Here is a 23,750-nt window from a genome sequence, read left to right as displayed (position 1 = left end):
TGACTGACAACCTATGGATGTATGTGCCGCTTCATACAACGGATTATACATAAATGGTCTAACCACAAGAAATGTGGCGTGTAAACAGAGAAGTCACGAACAGGCACGAGTTAGGTGACAATTGTTTGTTCATTCACTACAAGCCCTAACCTTATGACGATTTACAAATGAGTTTTATTTGTCTCTCAATAAACATACGTATATATCTATATGTATATATATTTTTTTCTGTTCTAATCAACTTTCATATTAATTATATTTCGCCGGTTTCTATCCTTTAAAACAGTAACCCCGACTGACTAAAAAGTAATCTTAGTGAATTATTCACATTTATTCATAAAGATTTGTTACATAAATGACGATTAGAATATTATGACACTCTTAAACATTCTTAAATAGTTCAAAAATTTATCCAAAAGTATTATTTTAAATATTTTCACATTGGTTAATAAGATGTAAACGTAACAACTTTATATTATTGTGAACTGATCAACAACAATCAATCAAAACAAAAGGATTGAAAACATTTTTGGTCACAAATATGCTGCTAATTTTAATAAAATGGACATCCGAGGTAGGTGAAATGTTCACAGTTTCAATTATTCAAAGGATACATGTTTTATTTGTGATCAACAAGTTTTCGAATAATACATTAACTTAAGATTACAACACGAATTATTAAATTACTGACGGACTACATAATCATAAATTGAATTATAATTTGACATTGCAGTAAACATTTCTAAAAAAAAATGCAAATAATTTCTTCAGTTCACAGCCCAAGAAATGGTACTGCAGCACAACAAAATGTGAGAAGCAGACGGAACTTAAGCACAGTGGAATTACAAATTGATATTGAATAAATGAAAAGAACTAAACAGGCACGTAATTTCCCCGTGGCTTATAGAACAGTTGTCCGCTAAAGAGTCTACGGATCAATTCTCGTCGAAGTAGTCTTCTTTCTTTTTTCACCTTTTGCAATACACCCTTATTTTCTTGCGCCCGGCGGGACAAGTAAGGCAAAACTTCATGCACTGGACCGTACGGTATATATTTATACGCTGAATAACCTGCTTGACCTACGATTTAAAAAAAATGCATAAATATTAAGAAGCCGAATTTTAATTGAAAATTCAAGATTCAAACTCATACCTAGAGGGAAAGTGATGTAATCGCACATGCCGAGTAGTTGCCCAAAGCAGATAACTTTATCTTCGGGAGAGATGCCGATTTCCTTCATTTTTTCAATAGCAAAGCGAACCGTATCTTCATTGTGTGATGCCACCATAATTCCGATTTTTTTATCTGCGCTTTGGTCCTTCAAAACCTTTAACGAAATCATATATATGTAGATTTGATAATTGATGAATAAATTTCATTTTAATTTAACCCTTTGCCCGCGGCAATAAATATAGCGAACAAGCCCTGTACGCGGCACCTTTTTCGCGAATTTGGCAATCGAGTTTTCGACCTTAAATACAGATTTTAATATTTACTCAAGTAACCAGATATGTTAATTAACACATAAAGTATTATTTTAAACAATACAATACATAATATATCTCGTAGTTTTGGCTTAATTGTCAAATAATCATTCTTCATACAATTGAGACGTATCGTCGCCATTGTTCAACAGACGTGACGTCACATAAACGAGGTTTCAGTATGGTTCCACAAAAAACTAATTTTGGCCGGTATATATTCATTTTAAGCAAATTGAATAGATGGCATTCAACTCTCAGTAATATATTCGACCAATTTTGAACCTTAAAACAGTTGAAATTGGCGCATATAAGGTTCAAAATCCCGTGCAAAGTTCAGAAATTCTATGGAAGACAGCCGCGCTACAGACTTGTCGCCCAAAGCATACATAGAAGACGGCCACGGGCAAACGGTTAATAAAAACAATCATTATCTTACCTTGATACGTCTTAAGCATTCCGTAAGACAACGATGATAAGATTCAGTGGTTGCTTCGTAAGTTGGGCAAATGGGATCTTCATATCCCAATGCAGCTGCACGAGCTCGTTCCTATTGCAAAAACATCATAGTTAATAATCATACTTATGAATAAAAATAATATAATTCAAATCATTACCAATTCAATATAAGCTCCTCGCACAAGTTTAGCACCGAAATAGAATCCTTGACGTTCTGCTTGTTCCAAATCTGTTGTCAATTCATCGAAAGATTCTTTCAAGTATGTTTGGTAAGTATTAAATACTATAGCCTTATCCTGCAAAACAATTACAGGTTAGTATTGGTTTCTGCTTTTTAATTTTTAATATACAATAAGATTCACTTGCCTTATTGTATCTACGCATCAATTCAAGTGTCATACGAGAGATAGCCGGTTGAAAGTAGGTGTGTTCAGCGTCTACCATTACGCGTACGTCCATTTCTTTTGCAGCCTGTGAAAATTTTGCTATTTTCAATCATATTCATGATAAAATTAGTGTATTCAGAAAAAATGTGTGTCAAATCAAACCTGAACAACGTTGTTCACACGACGAATCATATTTCTGAACATTTCTTCTTCTTTAGGCGGCAAGTGACTTATGAGTCTTCGCATTTGTCCCGTTTTAGGATCTGGTACCCTCAATGTCTCGGATAAACCAAAGTTTTCATCCATAATTCCAGACCACGGGAACAAATGCAAAATACTGAAAATAATATACAAAATTTTATGATGAGTTTGAATATTAAATTGTACCAAGGGAATGACTGTTTTAAATAAAGGTAGTGTTTCAGGCTAAACATTGCTAGCAATTTAATAATGAATATATGTATAAGATATATTACAATTTAATATAATTCTCACACTAAGTACATGCTAAAAAAAAATAAATAAATTAAGTATTTCAGTCGAAAAGAGGTTTTTACGATGAATATATAAAATTTCAATTGATGGTAAGATTGCAAATAAAATATTTTTATTATTCTAATACGTATAGGTAAATCTACAGCTCGGTTTACACAGCAAAATCATCATAATAAGGATAAATTTTATATTCGTGATAAAAAAGTATAAAACTCAGTTATACACAATAAAAAGCTCAATAGAATGAGTGATGAAAATGTGTATGTATAGCATAAAGAATTTTAATTTTAACTACAGTAAGAACTACGCTTGATTTATTATATGTATATATATATATATGAAATACGAGATTGATTTCGTTTCTGAGGCATTTGAATGAGGATGAATATTGGTCAATATCGATATATAATATGGTATCGGGCGGTGAATAATTTAAATATATATAGTTTCTCATATGAAGATATATGTATATTCATGTGACATGAGATAAAATATTGTTCTCGTTTATGTAGAACGTAATGTAAGATATCTAAATGGTGAAAGAATTGGACTATCTAACTGGACTTGTGAGGTGCATAAGAAGCTTATGGGTGTAAAGCCCTTTGTGATTACTCTCTTACGAGTCGGTATCCACCTCGATAAGTCGCGCCCATGGGAACAAATGCACCACACTGCAAATAACACACACCTCAACCTCACTACGTGCACGTTACAAGCTGCCAATTATACAAATATCAATCTCGGCTACGGTCTTTTGCTTATTTGATAACTTGCAATGACACTGTATCACATATTATTTGTAAATTTCTGTCGTTTTACTAAAAATAAAGAGAGAAGAACCTCAAGCAGAATAGTTCTGTTATGATGTTCACTTAAAGAATACTTCATCGTTCGCATTTACTCTATTTTAAAGTTTTGGCTGCAGTGGTATCATTCAAATTCGCATCAAAAACATATTAATGTTTGAGCCATATCAATAACTGAGCTTTATTTTAAACTTCTGAAATATTGAGATGTGATTAACCATTGAAGATGTGAATTCTACATACCCCAGAGCCAACATGTTAACTAAGTTATTGTATAGAATGGTTATGACAGTGCTCTTTTCTTCAAATTTGGTGACCACATCTTTGCGCGCTTACTAAAATCGCGCTCGGCGATACGCAACTACAAAAATCACGTCAATACAATTACAATAACACAACACAACAAATAAACTATTCGTGATTTGGGTTTGTTTCATGTTTGACGTGATTATATTTGTAGTTTTTGTATCGCCGAGTGACCAAATATCGAGCGCGATTTAATGCAAGCGCGCAACGATCATGGTACATTTAAATTTATGCGTACATATACAACATGAACAAATTAAAATTAAAATAAGAAGCTTTTATTAATAATATGTTTCCAAGCACTCCCACATTTTAGTAAAAATTGTGAAAATAATTCCAAAATTTATAAAATGGTAAATGTTTTACCCCCTTGTATCACTGGTAATGTTTTTGAGGAAACTTTTGACTTCGGGATTATCACCCATGGCTCCAAAATATTTTTGAAGATCTTCAATAGTCTTATGGTGCGTCAGTACATTTCCCTGTCCACCAGCCAAATCTTTCATATAATTACGCGCTTGCATGATTACTTCTGAAAGTTGTAACTGTAAAACAAATTAAACAATTAGAAAAAAAAAACGTAAAAAATAATGTTTCAATAACAGAAATAATAACTTACCAATAATTGAGGACGACCGAGAGCGGTAACTTTAATGGCCATAATTCCAGTGCCGAAAGTAGCACCTAAAATAATAAAAAAATTTAATTGAGTAAACATAATAAAAATTTTGTATAAAAAGATCAACAAAACAAACAAACCGGCAACGGATTCCAAGCATCGGATAAATATTTCAGTATTTCTTTCGCAGGTTGCTTCATTGAGATAAAAGTAGGTACGCGCAGATTGTACTTTGTATCGTCGATCGGCAAAGGATTTGTTCACTTTATATTGGGGTAAAGAACCTCCATCCTGCCCAGACTCTGATACCGAAGAGCTTAAAGATTAAAATTGCAGCGATATAATATTACATTCAAATTAGGCATGACACTAAATACACAATACAACGGCAAAATACCTGACTTCTCTCTTCTCGGCCTCCTCTTGGGAAATGTCTTCCTCTGCGGAGTAATCAAGGATAGGCTTCACACCGAATGAGCGCAGTCTAAAAGACACGACCGTATTAAACATCAAATATATACTAATATAACATTCATTAAACCATTCATATTAACCTTTCAAGACATGGAACAATGCGATCACGATCTTCTCCAGCTACAAAGTGTCCGTAGAAGGTTTTTTTCATAATTAAAGTGAATAGCTTCTCGCCCATAATAGTCTTACATAAGTTCATTATCTGAAAATAAAATCAATATGTTAAAATAAAAATAAAACGATTACATAAAATTACAGTGTTTTTGTAATAAAACAAGTTGACGTCAATTTTAAGTGTTAGAAAATATAATTACGATAATTTGATGACAACGAATGCCGCAAGCAAGACGTTCTTTTGAAGCTATCTAGAAAAAACTACAGTGATTTCACGACTGTGAGACTTTATATCCATTGAAGGATGTAATGTATGTATGTAAGCGTCTGTGTGACGCCTTTGAAGTCGTAGGGCTTCATTAAGCCAGTTTCATACAAAATGAAGAAAATGATACATATTTGATCAAACTACAACTCGTTTCGAAAGTGAAATGTGAATGTATTAATTTTTTAAATATATATATTTTAAAAATCAATAACCTGTCGTTACTACGACAGAAGAAGAAAATTTTGGGCTTCATAAAAGATTACTACAATAATCATAGAATTTTGCGGTCAAGTTATTGTAAAACCACAAATTAAAATCACCGCATACTATTTTTTGGACTGTTTATTAGTTTCGCTCTTCATATGTGGGTGTTAAATAAAATGTGAGTAGAAAATAATAAAATTCATTCAGACATTACAAATGCACAGATTGAATAATGTAATAATTCAACAGTGGGAATCAAAATTTCAGTGCATATTTAAAATGAAATGATAAGGCGATTCTAATGAATACAGTAATTTGCCATTCTGATTAGGGAAATTTGATAAGAATAATAAATGCAAAAGCGATAACATACACCGGCTACGTCACACTTAATGACACGGTTACGCATCTAAAATAGGATTGCACATTTCGTACCAGCTCATATTTTTCTAGATAATGATCTAGTTAGGAAAATCTGCCAGAATACTATACATATACTTGCTGAAACTATTAACATATGATGATCTTGGCAACTATGTACATATTCATATATACATACATGCGTATACATAGGTAGTGCAGGTTCAATTGGTGCTTCTGATAAAATGCTTTGAGATTAGTTCTTCAAATACTTGAATAATAAATAAGCCAAAAATCATGAAAAATTTTCGTTCTGGAATTTTGTTAGTGAATAAAATTTAATACGAAAAAATCATTGAAAGGAAAAACACGCTATGTTGCCAAATTAGAGTGGAGTAATAAGTGTTTCGTTAATAGCAGAGTAACCAGTATGCACGTAACAATTTTTTACTTGGAAAAAGTGGGCGTATAAAGGAATGCAAATTATGCCTATTGTTTTTAAGTTTTGATTTCAGAAAGTTGACTATGCTAAAATGGGTGTATTGACCACGCTTAGAACATCGATATATAAACTAGAGACTCTCTACTAAAATATCTACAGTAAATTTAGAATGTTGGATAACTGTAACGTAGACATCAGGTGATTGGTGCTCGTTGACCACTGGTTTACTAGCACTGATCACCTGATCTCGCGTTCGCGCCAAAAATGCCTCGCTGTATGAATAAACCGTATATAACAACCAATAAGGTCTCGCGACCAATGATCTCTCTTTGCTGAGAGTGCACGCTGTGTATAAATATTCGGCGGATCTGTTACGCGTTTCATTCCGAGTTGGCTGGCCGACAGATCAAGAACAATAAACTACCTCTACTACGGTGAAAAATAGACCCCCGATTAGGCTAACGGGACTCAGTAAGTGCTGGATTGTAAAAGGATACGCTGGAGTTCTCACAGACCTGGGAGAGTGCGTGCGTGCGTAAACAATAGACTCGCCAGGGTAGGCCTTAAGAGGGCTGGACACCAGCGCCTTGTCCATACAAACGTATTAGACTTCTCCCTTCCTCAATTATGGCCCTAGAGAAATTATTTTTTAATATGCTATGGATATCCACCATTGAGTTGCATCTATCGTTTTATTTTTTTGATTAGTTATTTTTTATAGGAGCTAGGAGCCGCCAAACATCAATAAAATCGCCTCTTTTTTACACCCACGAAAAGAGTCCAACGTGCTTATTTAACGGTCGATTTAAAAAAAAATACGCGCATAGTTGCACAGAAAATATCTTTTTAATACCGATGATGAAATTATTTTAAAAATTGGTCCAGTTTTGGAGGAGAAAATAGGAGAATACGAAACCTCGATTTTGTCATTTTAAAATACGTTTTATCTGGTCGAAGCGCAACTGTCGCATTCACTCAATATATATATTGTCGCATTCACTCAATATATATATCGAAGAAAGGAACGGCAACAAAATTAAGGTTTCGGCTGTACAGCCCTCTTAAGAGGGCTGTACAGCCGAAATTTTAAAAAAATACAGACCAATTTTTTAAAAAAAAATCATCATCGGTATGAGAAAGATACTTTCTGTGCATCTATCGGCGTATTTTTTTTTAAATCGACCGTTAAATAAGCACGCTGGACCCGTTTCGTGGGTGTAAAAAAGAGGCGATTTTATAGATGTTTGGCGGCTCCTATGTCCTATAAAAAATAATTAATCAAAAAAAATAAAATGATAGATGCACCCCAATGGTGGATATACATAGCATATTAAAAAATAATTTCTCTAGTGCCATAATTGAGGAAGGGAGAAGTATAGTACGTTTGTATGGACAAGGTGCTGCTGTCCAGCCCTCTTAAGGGGTCTACCTCACGGGACCGAAAGTGAAAAGGTCAAAAAAGCAAATATCGGAAGGCAAAGATTGAAAGATCTTAAGTCGAAAGATCAAAAAAAAAAAAAAAGGGTGCATGGTAAACGGTACTATGTATGTATATCAGTGGCATGCGGTGAAATTATGTCTCTTTTTGTCACACAGCCTTGTTTAATGTGCGCGCGCAGGATACGGGAGGAAAAGCCTGTTCCTCTTGTTCCTGTTGTATCCTGCTCGCGCAAATTAAGTAAGGATGTACGACGGGGGGAGAGAGAGTTTTACGCCACTGATATATATATATACTAACCATTTTTTATATGTATGCATGATAAACGAATATTTTCGACTGTTTCACGGTCACCCGGCCTTAAGTGCCAAGACAATAAACACATTAATGGATCGGGGAAGCTGTGCTGTGCAACTTGTCCTTTATAAGGAGAGTATTCTGGAGTGAGCGATTGTTCCGTGTGGACCTCTGGAATCGTTGAATAAATACCGAGAAGCGACTTTGGCCTTTCATTTGGTTCCAGAACCCACCAATAACAAATGAGTTTTGATAGCTCTGATGTTTTTACGAATGCTTTAGAATTCAATAATGCGTTAATATTTGCTAGATCTTACGAATAAAGGTAATGAGTACCGTATTACGATAACTCTAAGACTGTGTTTCTAACTTTCCAACTCAATTTACTAATCGAGTGACGTTTTTACGAAAATCTAACCGCTTCATCTTACCAGGTACCATCTTATAGTTGAACTGTATTTTCAGTTGTAATATATTTTGACCAATTGGAATGTAATTCGCCGGATGAATCAACTTACGTGGGGTAGACGGAATATATTCCAACTAGTCAAAATATATTACAACTGGAAGATACACTTCAACTGTATCATATAAATATACACGTAGTTTGAGGAACGCTAGTATACATAAGTACAGATACGAGAATATGCGAGGCCAAAGTCTGCTAAGCAGGTGTATCGGAGGAGGCTCGTCGTCACGCGTCACTCGTCCTTCTACTATCGTTGCCAACGATTGTTCATCGACATCGATCTGGCATTTTTCCCGTTGAAAACACTTGCTTTCATCTTGGAAAAGCGTTTTTCACGCGCTTACGAGTATGCGTTACGCTCATTCTTTTTCAGACCGTTGCATACCTACTCGCATTATGTCTTTCGACGTGCTTATTTATGGCTCACCAATGTCTATTTTCATAATACAAGACTGCATGTAGTGAAGTGGCAGTTATACGATATTTGAAAAGAGCGCTATGCTAACATTGATTTTTCCTTTTTTTTTGCTTTAAACCTTAATTATATTTTATCTTTAATTTCTACCAGTAAGACCTAATAGGCAACCCTAATGCGCCTTCCTGGCCAGAAACATTGTATATTTGATACAAATATTATTAGTATTATACAAAGTACATATTTATTTATTCTAAACAGACCATTGTGGCATAACAGGAATTCCTAAAGCGCCACAATGGTCAAAAAATATAACAAAAAAAAAAAAAAAAAAAAAATAACAATTAAACATAAACATAAATACATCCATACATAAACATAAAAAATAGCATTTAATAATAACAGATAAAGTAAAAATATCAAATAAAATATAGCATAAGGAATGCCTTGCACCTACAGCCAGTTACAATAAAAATGTAAGAAACAACTACAAATACAAAACATCCCTGTAAGGCCCAAATGGAAGAGAGTTAATCAAAATTTCACTCATAAATCACAATCAATCATGAAAACAATGATGAGCGCAGACTACCAGATAAATGGGTTAGAGTAATTTCCGACAATTTACGCTCACTAAGGTGGAAAATATCACATTCAGTCTCGGCAGCAACGATTTCATTAAGATGTCGGATAGCTCTTGGAATAGGAGCCATTCGAAAAAGAACTGTGCGGGCAGGAGGTACAGCCTGTACATATGTAAATACACATCAATTAATATCCACAGAGACATATACGGTAAAAATATGTAAATATGCGGCTTTTAAACAATTCAGTAAATACATATCAATTAACATCCACAGACATTTATGGTAAAATTTGTAAATTTGCATCATATTTTTATATGGGCGTTGGGGATTGCACTATTCTCCCCATCATCTGGAATAAAAGCTATTATTATTATTATTTTATACAATTCAGCGAAATTTTAGATTGTTGAAAACTCGAGATTTTGCGAGAAAATGGATAAGGTTGCAAATTTTTTGGAACAGTTTCAATGAAAATCTGATAAATTGGCAAACTCTGATAGGAAACGATCGACCTGGAGTCACAATTCCAAGGTCTGGCCAGCAGAAACCAGTGGGATTTGAATCTGTGACCACTATTAGTACTAGTCTATTATGCTGGTTGTTGCTGTATGTCCATTCAAAGCAATTAACTATTCAACATACTGTTTAAATACTAAACAATATTTAGTATCAGTCCATAAAGAATAAGAAGATTTTTCCAGTGGAATACCCAGGAAATGTCAAGATTTAATGTTCCGTATAAGATCGCATCAGTGGACAAACCAAATTGAAGTTTATTGCCAACGGTCTGTATCCTCAAATAAAAAAAAAGAGGAGTCAAGATTGTATCAGATTGCTTTTCGTAATGACGTTTGATATTACGCTACATACCTACGCTGAGTCATGAATGTACCATTTATGACGTATAGCGATTAGAATAAACACTACAAATTTGAAATTACATATTCATGTAACATAAAAAAAAAATTGTCTGGAGTTGGGCCTGGTATTGGAGAGCTGCCACTAAATTGCGTCAATTACTTGGACAATTCTGCTTAAATAAGTAAATCAACATGATATTTTTTAAATATGTATCTGCAACTTGTACGGTATAAATAAAATTTGACCATAGTATGACATAATCATTCATATGCTGTTAATAGTAAAACAAATGCTCCACTGTTCTGGGGCTCAGTCTCGGGCTCCTTTCCAATGCAATGGTGCAAAATAGATGAAAATTTACACATCGGCTTATATCATACATACGACATACACAAAATTCATCCTTGAAACTTATGATCTTGTATATAATGAAACGAGAGAAATTTATTTCAAGAGTAGAGTGTACGAAAATTGCGTTTATTTTGATCGTGTGACCCTGGCGAAATGTGACCCTCATCTTGCGAACATATCGCCGGATTAATCGATAGGTCTATTTGTGAGAATGTGTATTAAACATATCAACAAGGTCGGTTCTGCAGCACCAGATGAAAGAAGCAAGAGACAAAGTTCGACGAGGGGAAAGTGGGCAATTAATCAAAGCAGATGTACAGCTTCCCGCTATATACATAAAGGGCATCTTTGCATTCTCAAAATACACCGCACGCTTGTTTATTATGATTAGATTTCAATTCCAAAAAGCAACATAACTCAGTAGTTAGCATTTAATGCTAATTATTGAGATATGCTACTGAGAATAAATTGAAGGGTCATGGGTTCAATTCTTGGATGTCGTTGACGGTGTTGCTAGATGTATATGACTCCAGGTCGATCGTTTCCTACCAGAGTTTGCCAATTGATCTGATTTTATTGTTGAAACGGTTCCAAACAAATCGGAAACCTATCCTCATTTGTCACCATTATTTGAATATAATTTCAAATTTATAATAATAATATTATAAATTTATATAAAGTACATATGAACAAATTTGGCCATAGGTGTTACCTTAAGGCAAAAGTCATAATGGCACAATGGAATTCATACAAACATCCACAGCGACATTTTTGCAGCATTTTATAATCGAATTGGCAAACCTCAAGACGCTGAATAGGTTAGCAAGAGAGATAGGAAAGGAGATGCCAATTTTACAGTAACCGTTTCAATGAAAATCAAGAAAAATTGGCAAACTCTGTCGACCTGGAGTCACAAACCAAGGTCTGGCCAGCAGCGGGACTTTAGTGGTAATCGAACCCATGACCACCCTGCTCGAAATCATAATATGCTAACCACTAATCCACGCCGTTGGTCAAATATCAATATTTAAATAAAAAGAAAAGTTTCCAAACTTGACTGAATTAAATAAATTATTTTTTTTATTTAAACTACGATCCATAAATTGATTTAATTTGTGTCGACAGCCAAAGTAGACGACGATAAGCAAGTTTACGAAAATTTACGACATAAATATTTGTATATAAAATACGGATGAAAATAACGTGCGGAGTGAAACTCCAACGCGTGCTGCATACTTTTTTCTGTTTTGTATACCTAGTATAAGAATGATTCATAATATCAAGGTTTTGTTAGAGAAATCGAAATAATCGCAGATACAAATTGGCAAAAACAGCGTTATATGATAGTGCAGAAGACGTTTATGCATGTTTTGTAGATGTCACAAAATTCAAGGTGATGAGGATCGATGGGACGTACTATGCACGAGGGCAGATGTTTGAAGTCTTTGAGTGAGGAGTATTTTTGTTCCACATTGTTGTAAAAAAAATGGATGTCGGCCAAGAAGAGTTTTGAGCAGACGTAACAGGCAGATGGACAATGGGAGGACGATTCGACATTCTGGTCACGTAACGTGGGACGAGAACTCGGTCTAATAACCCATCTTCTTGGCTGATGGAGCGAACACAATATATAAATCAGCATTCAGGAGTGACGATTCGATTGTGAAACAATTCATTTTAAAAATATAGCTACATATGTACATATATGTAACAAAATGGAATACTAACAATTTCATTTTAATTTCATTCTCTACATCTACATATACATATACACATGTGTTGATTTTGAAAATTTTGAAGCAGTGCAAGTATCATCCGATAAATGGTTATTTGTGCTCGCGTAACGAATTCATCTGATCTCATATGATTTCGTATAAAAAGCATATAGTCGCCACCTCTTGCTAAATCAAATAATAAACACAATTTAGTTGAGATGATAGAATAAACACCAGCGTCTGCACTCGTTAAGACATGAACATATAAAGCTCAACATTAGGGAATTGAACTGTGAGGAAATAAGGAACTAATGTCTCATTGGTATCTTCCTGTCGATAGTAAAGTATCATGTAAAGAAGACGCTCTACAACATCCAACGATGTTCGAGTTTTGTTAATGCTTCGTAAATCTATGAATAACGTCGTCCGCTGTCTGTTTGTGCCCTTATATTTGGACTGTATTGATTTGGCGATAGTATTTATTTCTGTACAAGTCAGGCAGTGGTGTCACCCCAATTTTGGAACAACGGGTTTCCAAATTTTTTCTCAATAAAATTATTTTGAAAATATATACAAATACATATATATGTAAATTTTTTTTCGTCCTATGAACTATCACATGAAAGTTTATTAAATTTTCAATATTTGTACAATTTTTAACAAAAATTACATGAATTTTTAGATTAAATAACGGGTTTCCGGAAACCCATGAAAACCATTAGGGTGACTCCACTGAAGTCAGGGCTTCAGAGAGTTGACGATAAATCTCCATCCAGAACATGAAGAAATTTGAATTATTATTATCTAACTAATTTCTGACAATAAATTTAAAGAAGGTGGAGCAGCTATATTAGAAAATAAAAGCCACATTAGAGTTACTGATCCCGAATATTCACGGAGCAGACACACAGAATCATAGGGCACGGCACGCTTAGGTAGACTCTAGCTGTGAATGTGGCGTGTTTTATGTCATTGTTAATTCGTACGATCTTATTATTTCGACAAGTTTCTCCTACATTTTTTCAAATATGGAATTCATCGTTATCGACCACTGTCAAGTATATGTCAATACAAGGACAAAATATCACCAAAAACACTCAAGGCGGTGGTTTTTGGGACTGTGTACATGGCTAGGCGTGGTGCGTTTTTTTTGCATGTTCAAAAGTATCTAAAAATGACCACTTAAACGAAAACCATGTGAAACGTATAAGAGGTTAGTAAAAATAATCAGTGAAGTAAAAACATATATGGGATGAGTGCCTATAATGCAAATTTTATAAGATATAGTGTGAAAACGATTAAGTTATATGTAGGTGTGTAAACAAATAAAATCTGACAAAACGAGTGGGGGGGGGGGGGGAAAGTCAAACAAACAGGGCTACTGGTCATGAGCTGTCATCGTCTCCAATTTAAATCTCTATCAGTGACTAAACCACGCAAAATGGCAAAGTTTCAAACCGATCGGAAGAATGTAGGAAATAGTGTCAGACCAATAGGCGAAGTAAAACAAAAAAGCCTTGTAAAAATCATGTACCGCATATCTCTCAGTGTATTTTCGCCCTTAGAAAAGCTTTCATCCAGCAGTGGATGGCGAATGACTGTAAATGATGACTAGTCACCGGAGCCTGAGGGGGCCGTGTATTGTTCAAAGGTTGTAAATGCATTGTTAAAGGTTTGCCGAACAATGGATAGCACTGTGACTATCCTACCTCTAATGATGACACACATACATACAATGAAATATGCAAATTGTATAATATGTAGATACTGACACCACTTCCGTATACAATAACCAATCAAATAATCTAATCATCTCACTTGAGCTAATCACACAATCACAAAAGAAACAAATCGGAAGAGTGAGCACTCTTGAAAAATACAAAAGAGCAGGTGTAACAAGGTTAAATACGGTCAAGTGGAATCGCATGCACCTGCACTTAGAATTGCGAATTCGGTACATATCATGATGCCAGCACATCAAATCCATCAGAGCGAAAACACACAGCGATGCACGTGGCACGTGGTTTTTTAGATACCTTTAAACATGCGAAAAAAATGGGACGTGCTTGCACACATATTCATGGAACACCCAGCACGCCCCGCCCCAAAATGACCCTCTGGAGTCTTTTCGGTAAAATTGTATCCTTGTTTGACAGTGCTCGATAACGGTGTATCCCATATTTGAAGAAATGCAGGAGACCTCCCACATCTGGGAGCCATGCACACGACGTGCCGTTCTTCCCTGTGTGATTTCGCTCTTAGAGATCATCACCATAATCGTTGGCATAATTTATTCAAAGTCGCTCTCCGAGACGAATTGGACACCTCGCAGTGTTGTGCAACGCATGGGCCGATGGTTTGACGTAAGTCACATGCTGAGACGTCTGCACCCGAGACGTCACGAGAAACTTGACCTGAAGCGTGGCGAGTTCCAAGTGTGAATCATCGCCATGTGGTCGCAGTTGCCAACAAGCGAGTAGCTTTCAGACTTGATTCCGGTGCATTTGCGGATCGACATCGATGATAATTTTCATGGTACACTTCGTGACGGAAAACTTCTGCAACCACCTGTGTCATTGCGATTGAAGAGTCACGCGCTTGGAAAAGCTCATGTTAGCGCAGTTAGCGTCAGTGTGTAAACGGTACGATCGTTAGTTTACTCTGACGTGTAAAACGATGTATGTATGTATTTCCAAGTAAAATTAGCGCGAAGATAAGCCAACGTTGAAAATTTGTCATGGAAAACAGTCTTTTTGACGTGCAGAGGGAATCGTTTATCATTAACCTAGTGGAAAACGTTTTTGGGGATACTGCATGGACCCCGTCTACATATATGTAGTTTCTTGATACAAAAACTGGTTTGGTTGGGGTGCTGCAGGTCCACAGTTCTAATGGACGAGCAGATCTCAGAAGGACAAAACTACAATATACAAATCGCTGCAAATTGTTGATGGTTTATGATTGTCTTCCCTAGGCCGACGCACAGTGTGGTCGTTTGCAGATCTGCCTAGACACGCGCTCACTTTGTTTTAAAAACGCTATATGTATCTCAAAAACTGTAGCATATAATAAGCTGAAACATTTTCGATGCATTCATATAAAGGTTCAGATATTTTGAAATTTTAATACAAAGCCGTTGGCCGGAATTTTAACTTCTACACGATTGATAAATATTTCATTATCGCATCAATTGCAAACAGGTTTTTGAGCTCTTTTTCCTATTATGCTGTAAATTAACATTAGAATAATAGAATACTATGATTACTAAAAAAATTAAATTAAAATTGTAAAATGGAAAATCATCAGTGGATCAGTAGCTATTAAAATAGATATAAGATATATTGTGAACATAATTTAGTAATAATAAAAAGCATTAAAAAAACATCATAGTATTTGTTGTAAGTGGGAAAAAATGTATTAGAAAAGTTACATTTAAATGATGATACAAAAAAAGCTCAAAACTTGTGTATCGGTGTAGCAATTAACAAAATAAAGATACAAGTTTAACAAGTTTAAGACTTTTTGGCAATTTGTGGCAGCAAATTATTACAGTTTCTTATATGTAGTTAAATAATTTAACTTTAATGATTGAAACGGAGATTCAATTTAAAATCATTTGTGAAATTTTTAATTTTTACAAAAAATGTCAAACTCGGGGTTGGATATTCTAATTAAAGTTTCTAAAAAGGTAATTATATTTTTGGTAAAATTTGAATTAAATATGAGTCGCTATATTTGTAAGTGGCGGAAGTTCAATTTTCAGTTCCAAAAGCATTATTTCACTACTTTTAATTAGATATGTATGTCTAGAACCTCGGAAAAGCAGAATAAACTTATTACAAGCCAACAGTATTTTTAAATATTGTAAAACGCAAAGCTTTTTTTTATGTTTTGCGATTTGATTTTTAAATGCTTTTTATTATTACGAAATTATGCTCACAATACATCTTATATCTATTTTAATAGCTACTGATCTATTGATAATTTTCTATTTTATAGTTTTAATTTAATTTGGTTAGTAATCATAGTATTATATTATTCTAATGTTAATGTACAGCATAATAGGAAAAAGAGCCCAAAAACTCATAATATTAATTAAAGACTCTCAAAAGTCGACGACCTAAAGTAATGTTTTGCGAGATATTTCTCGAAATCAAGAAAAGTGGACTAACGCATTCACAAGTTTGATCAAGCGTGACGGACTTTTGACGACAATATGAAATAAAATTTTATGAACAGTACATCAAAGTATAGATATTCAAAAATATAAAACGATGATATTTTAAAAGTTTTTCGTAAATATTTAAATCGTGAATGTCTAGACAGAACTGCAAAAGGTCACACTGCGCGACGATTGCAGTCTATGCTTTTAAGTGAGCACGTCTAAAGTGATGAATTCCGCTGTGGCTGGACATAAATAGTTATGGAAAAAAGATCCAACCGACAGGAGTGGTATTTTGATTTGACTTCATCTATTGTTACTACGTACATAGATAGTGTAAAAGTAACAGTTGATGCTACTGTTTTAAAGTTAGTTTTTGTAATGAATGAACAACATGCACGAATTAGTCATGTGGGTTGGATCAATTTTGCAGAAATGTGCAAAATTGTTTCACAGATTGAGCATCTTTAATTGAAGATTTGCTCTAAAAATATGAAAGTCTCGACGGTTTTAAATATGGTTACTGCATATTGTCTCGACTTCATTGCTAAAATTACTACAACTATTGCTTCCGAAATTGCTCTCGATAAAATTGCTACCGCTGAATATTATTCTTACTTAACAAATCAATGTCTCTTATTTATTTTCATTTCGTCCTCCGCAAAAGGCGACGAGAAAATGATAATCCTCTCAGAAGATTTCATTATAAATCAGACAGTAAAAATTTCGTAACAATACCAATAGAAAAAGTTTCAACTATATTATCTCTTGGAGAAGAAATTTTACTTCTTATATGTACATATTATAGTTGAGCAAACTTTTAAAATATGCATTTTATTACGTGTGCACAGCAATATCTTATATAACTCTTTGCTTAAAATATCTGGCACTATTTTTCAGTGCATTGAACTTCTGGGTGCATTATATCTGCATTGAACGAGCAGCATAGCTATTAACCAGAGCGATTTGCGGTTTATTTCCGAAAGTGATAAATGCATCGCCAAGTTCATTATCTTTCGAATCCTGTTTCCTTTCTAGAACATAGAAAATCTTTGGATGGATTTCATAGAACGAAACTTGTATCTCAAGTTGAAGCACTCGTAAATGGCATAATGATGGTAATCGACTGATGCTCGCGGTGTACTAGTGCAAGGTTATTGGTCCCCCACGTGTACCAGATTCGGCACGTTTTTCTCCCCTGTTGATGGACTCTAAATTACACAGCTAACTGCCACTGACCTTCGCGGATCAGCGAACAACTTACATAAGTCAGTTTGACAATGTCCAAAGAACATTCATCACGGTCACGAGCCGAACGCTCAATCATGTGCTAGCATTTTATTTATTTTTTTTATTTACAAAATCGTTGCACTTATTGACAGCAAATCAGTCCACTCTGCGTGATTGAATTGTGCATGCACACTCAGTTTGAATACCGGCGAAAAATTAATTTGATGAATCTCCGTCAATATATGTTTATCATATCATTTAAGGTGCAGACACACAGAGTGCACAAACAAAAAAATAGCAATCTATACTGTCGCGATTCGTGACAAAACTCACTACCTAGAGAGTTTTCGGTGAAATTTTATCCTTGTATTTAAATATGTTTGATAGTGATCGATAATGGTGATTGCTATATTTGAAGAAAAAATAAGATCATACGAATTAACAATGATATGAAAACACGCCTATCGCAGCTGGAGTCACCTAGATGTGCCGTGCCACACTTTTGGGTGTGTTCTTCTCATAAGAATGGCGGATCGAAGAAAATGTTTTTGCAGATATTTGCGGAAGATTCCGATATGCATTTTAATGAGTTCATTAATGATTAAACTCCTCTAGCTTCATGTCGGACATTTTAGCTTCCTTCGATGTTAGCTAACGCCCGTATGTCGATAAAATATCAAAGCGATCTAAAGTGTGGAAGTGGTTGAAAATCAGATCATAAATTTTTGAGCGGCAGAAACGTCACTGAACTAACAGATTGAAGGTAATAAAAAGCTTGAGGGTTTAATTGAGGTGTTGCAGTACCTCAGTTCCAATGCCCGGTTCGCACCGCTTTCCAGACATAAAAAAATGCATTTATAAAAAAATAAAAAAGGTTATATTGCTAAATTTCGACGACTGAATCATGTGCATACGTGATGAAATGTTTACGACTGAATATGTATGTACTACCAGTAAGAAAACCAGTCTGGACCATACTGGACCAAACAATTCCAGTCATCCGACAAACCCAAACATATGTACATAATTGCTTATGTATATCGATAAAGACGATGGGTGCTCGCTGAAGGTGGATATGGAGAATCGATTGATCAATAAAATCATTCATTTATAAATAGAATACAGGAACACGTGCAAGCTGTTGAATACTGAAATAGATTTCTCCAAAAAAGTTTCAAATCTTAAATAATCATTGAGTTCCCTTAAAAATCTATACACCTGAAAACATTCTCCACACATGATCTCCAGATATAAATATATACGTATTTACCTCTAGACTTGGTAAAAATTGAATGGAGATGGTTACATACGACTTTATTGATTGCACCGCTTAGCAACCGCCAGCACTGATCGCACCCTATTATATAACAGTTTTGTTCCTGCGTACTTATGTACACCGAAAACACACTTTTTTAGATTATGACAAGCTTCAATGTCTCGAAAAATACGTTCTATAATGACGGTTTAATTGCCATCGTTACGAAAATATTCGCAGATCGACAAAAAATAAATGACTTGCGTTTTTTATTGGGAGAATTGCAATGCAATTAGTGCAACGACGTCCTTGTCCTACAGAAATACATATTATAATACATGTGTGTGAAAGATAATACAAGGTTGAGTTCATGAATGAAAAATGCACCAATTTTGTTTTTAAGCGTTTTCTTTAAATATTGAGAGAAGCTGCAAAAAATGCCAAGTATGTACCAAGTCATTTCAGGTGGCACGACAAAACGTCAATCAATAGTAAAATATTTTAATGTCTCTATTTATATGTACGAAATAAATCGTTGCAGAACCTACTAGAAAAAGTAAGTAAACAATAAAATTTAGTAAGTAAAAAATAAAAGTAAGTGATGTAACAATGATCTAATTGAACTCCAACCTGCTTTCAAATTAGTACTTGAGTGAATTTTGTTTCTATGCATTTCTGATTTTAAGAAAATGTACTACACTACATAAATGTTGTCAATTGCTGCTATATGTAGGCAACATTGTTGCAAGACAATATGCTATGCACTTGAGATATCTACTTGTGATATTGGTTGAATGGTTTTAATTTTCAATATTTGAAGTATAAGCTTTCAAATGAGAAGTACATAATTGTTAGAGTGAATTCTGAAGAGCTAGATAATTTACTGGTACAATGTGAATGAAGTTATCTAATTAGGTAGAAAATAAATATAAACATTTAAGATTTTTTTAACGCTAACAAGTAGTCTTCGGCGTTGGCTGGATGCTCATCAAATAACAATAGACCGTTCCACTAGTATACAAAGCAAGAGAGCAAAAAAGCATGGTTGACAATAGTGAACCATTATTTTCCATAAATATATACATACATATGTACAATGTACACTTTGAGTATTTTTTATTGCTACTTACTACTTTGAAGATTTGGTATAATTTATAAATTTAAATCGGATATTACTTTGATAATCTTATTCTCTATTTTGACTAATATGTATTGTTTATTCTCTATTCTCTATTTTGACTAATATGAATCGCAGTATATAAAAATACGGATTTTTTATAAAAACGTTTTTTCAAGAGTGCAAGAATTGTGCAATGTTTATTATAACCGGATTGTCATAATTTTTTTAACATTTCATAGATATTTTAACACGAGAATGTTTTTTATTTAGTTTGTCATGTGATACTATGTATACGTCAGAGTTTAGTTTTTTTTCTTTTTAATGAAGATTGTGAGGCGTGAATTTTTTTACTTTTTATTGCATACCAAACTGCAACGTTCTTCAAGCTAAATCGAGTATGTAAAATACTAAAATTAAAATAGTTTAAAAAAATGAATATAAATTAATTTTAATGTTTCATTTATTCAAACTAATTTAATGAAAATTATCTTTTTTTCCCTATTTTTCTGCTTTTATATACGTCAGAAAGACATTACAGTAATTGATCTGGTATAGCGTAGCTGGCCAATTACCGTGGTCATCAAGAGCATTGTTGTGAGAACACAAGGTTTCTAATAATATGGTGTATTTTTTTAATCCTCGTGAGTGCTGACGTCTTTTCTATTGAAAGCCTTCCACGCTGAAAATTTCGCCAACATTTCCAACTAGAATTATTTAGAAATCCAATAGAAAGCAGGTGGAAGAATTGTAGCTAATCCATACAAACCCTTGACCACTATCCTAGATAACTACCGCCGAGGATTTCAAGTATTATAAAGGTGTGTTTTAGACTCTCTAATTTATTTATTTTATTTCATACCAGGAAGGCATTACAGGTAAACCCCAATGCGCCTTCCTGGCCAAATTACAAACAATACAGCATTTTTTTATTATATACATAAGTCGCTAAATTACGAGACACTGACTTAAACTCGACAATTAACGAGACATCTATGAATTGTACATACATTTTTTTATTGTAATATTTACATTAATCATACTCAAATAGTGGTGACATAGTGGGTAGGAAGGATTTTTAGCCAATTTTTAATCGGGAATCGTTTCAACAATGAAATCAGAGAAAATTGGCAAACTCTGATAGGAAACGATCAACCAGGAGTCACAAATCCTGGTCTGACCAGCAGCATTACAGATATACTCAGAAAAATTCTTTTCAATCGAGGTCAGCTCAAGGGATCGAACTCGGCGCCTCTCAGTGTTAAGCAGAAGCTTAACGACCGAGCCACGCTGCTGATATATCTGGTAATAATATAAAATAAAAAAGAAGTCTATTAATGAATGTATTTTTCCAAAACCAGTTTCTTATTCTTCATTGTTGTTAAAATGTAATGCTTACAATCTAAATGCCAAGCCACAATCTAAAATAGTCAACAGTTAAAGATTTCCATCGGGAAATTCTGTTATGGTTATAAATTCAGAAATTCCGGTAAAAAGTCTGAATGACACGGATAACAAGACCCATGTCCAATGCATTTTTTTTGCAATGATACCTGGAAAGGCTTAGCTGGCAGTATTCTTGTTTACTTTGTACATGCTCAAAATACAACGCCTATCGGCGTATTTCAGGCTCATGGTATTGTTGGCAAAACGCCGATCGGCGTTGGTCAGCTTTCAAAGGGCTAACTAAACTTTCAAGTCAAATTTATACGACATCACTTTGATATTTTCTTACCTACATAAGCGACTTATTTTCCTAAAAATAGTACTAATACTATTTACTTCATTAATATTTAAGATTGTTTTAAAAAAGAGCCTTGTAAAAAGCATCCCTTTAAAATTTCACCGACCAGTCTATAGCATATTTCATTTCCTGAAAAAAAAAAAAAAAATCACAAAGGCAAATTGATATAGAATGTTACATTTCGTAACATCAATGGGCCAGAAGATTAAAATAATAAAAAAAATGAGATAAATTAAGTGCAAAATGACGGGGGGGGGGGGGAGGTTCGGGGGAGGCGTGCGTTTTTTGTTCTACTTTCGCACGAAATATCGATCGGCCGAGAGAATAGAGGTCGCATTAAATACGCGAAAGGGTGAGCGCGGAAATGATATGGTTATTTTTATCGATAGCATAACGGCCGGAATAAAGGGAGGGATGGGGGGTGGTACAGCGGAAGCGCGCGAATCGCGATCGATGAGGCTGTCGGCCGGACGGACACTGTTTGCTACGGAGAGGCAGACGCAGACATAACACGGATACGGATACGGATGTGGATGTGGATGTGAACGTGGAGACGGCCGTTTTGTGTGGTTCTTCGACCGGAACGGCAATGGTCGATGCGAGTCGCGTTGGGGGCGGTCGGGTGTCGGTCGCGGGGGAAACGTCTCGGATTCAAATCAGGGGCAGGGGTGTTGTCCGGTGACGTAACGGGCGTTACGCAAGGGATATCGCACACACCGTGTTGTCTAATATATGTATGCATGTATGCACGTACCTTCATATTGTTCTCGACGAGGTATTCGATGGAGCACATCTGGTAGACGAAGTAGGCGCGCACCAGCTCCGAGGTGGTCTTGCTCTTGAAGGCGGCCACATGGTTGTCGAAGCTGAGGTCGAGGGGGTCTCTGGGGGCTGCTCCGGGGATGGGGGGCGGAGGCGCCGGCTCGGAGGCTGCGGTGCGGGCGGGGGCGCTGCACAAGCCCACCGGCAGGCGACGCGAGAAGCCCACGCGCAGGGCTGATTGCAGGATACGCATGGCGAAGTCGGCGAGGGACGTTCGCGACGCGAAACCGGGAACGAGACGGGAACGAGGGAGCGCGAAACGACACAACTCTCGCGACGGCCGTAGCCCGACTGGCGGATTGCTGTGGCGGGTGCGAGTGCGAATGTGAGTGCGAGTGCGAGTGGCGCGCGCTCATCGAACCGCGCCGTTCAGACAGCGCATGCGCAATTCGTCCTTTCGAAGGGTTGTCGTTTCGTGAAAACGCGTTCACTTGTTTTCCGATTTTATTTCACGCGCTTCAATTGATGCGCGATCGATACCTGCTAATCGGTCTCAACGAATTATTTGAAGTTTGTGCAAATGGCACATTCTGCACAGTGGCGTGGCTAGGAATGTTGGGCCCTCGTGCAAGAATTATGCAAGCCCCCCTCCCCCCTCCCCCCTCTTTACGTATAATAATTCTAATCATTTGTTGATACATATTTACTTAACCGACTTGTTGTTTGTGGTCAAATGGCTGGCAATGCGAGGCTATTTAGACTGAATTGTCTGATTGACTTTCTTTTGTAATATTTTTTTTTATCATGTCTAAAATATAATGTACAATTCATAGAGACTTTACGATTTGTCTACTGACAAGCTCCAAGTGATGGGCTACATTTGCGGCGGTGATAATTAAGAGGGTTGTACACCCGAAACCTTAATTATGTTGC

General features: G+C 35.4%; 1 protein-coding gene across 2 annotated transcripts; it reads right to left on the bottom strand.

The window, feature by feature from the left end:
• Positions 1–233: 233 nt before the first annotated feature.
• Positions 234–23,214, bottom strand: slgA (proline dehydrogenase slgA). Of its 2 annotated transcripts, XM_077430532.1 has the most exons (12): positions 22,810–23,214; positions 5,107–5,228; positions 4,950–5,036; positions 4,693–4,868; positions 4,553–4,617; positions 4,300–4,478; positions 2,489–2,663; positions 2,307–2,411; positions 2,099–2,236; positions 1,921–2,031; positions 1,153–1,327; positions 234–1,079 (listed from the first exon to the last, which is right to left on the bottom strand). In XM_077430532.1, exons 1-12 carry the CDS (start codon positions 23,068–23,070, stop codon positions 874–876), a joined length of 1,800 nt encoding a protein of 599 aa, XP_077286658.1. In that variant the 5' UTR covers positions 23,071–23,214; the 3' UTR covers positions 234–873. The 2 variants fall into 2 exon arrangements, with proteins under 2 accessions (XP_077286658.1, XP_077286659.1); XM_077430533.1 differs by lacking the exon at positions 22,810–23,214 and having other exon boundaries at positions 4,923–5,036; positions 5,107–5,177.
• Between the last annotated feature and the right edge of the window lie 536 nt (positions 23,215–23,750).

This window comes from Arctopsyche grandis, chromosome 5, assembly GCF_051622035.1.
Source record: "Arctopsyche grandis isolate Sample6627 chromosome 5, ASM5162203v2, whole genome shotgun sequence".
Taxonomy (NCBI): Eukaryota; Metazoa; Arthropoda; class Insecta; order Trichoptera; family Hydropsychidae; genus Arctopsyche; species Arctopsyche grandis.
This window is presented reverse-complemented; position numbering and strand designations above follow the sequence as displayed.

Bases quoted from the DNA above. Each gene is read 5' to 3' on its own strand.
- slgA (XM_077430532.1), bottom strand. From the start codon at position 23,070: ATGCGTATCCTGCAATCAGCCCTGCGCGTGGGCTTCTCGCGTCGCCTG. The intron at 4,869-4,949 runs GTATTTTGCCGT...TTAATCTTTAAG, and splicing joins GCCGAGAAGAGAGAAGTCAG to CTCTTCGGTATCAGAGTCTG. The intron at 2,664-4,299 runs GTAAAACATTTA...TATTATTTTCAG, and splicing joins ATTACCAGTGATACAAGGGG to TATTTTGCATTTGTTCCCGT.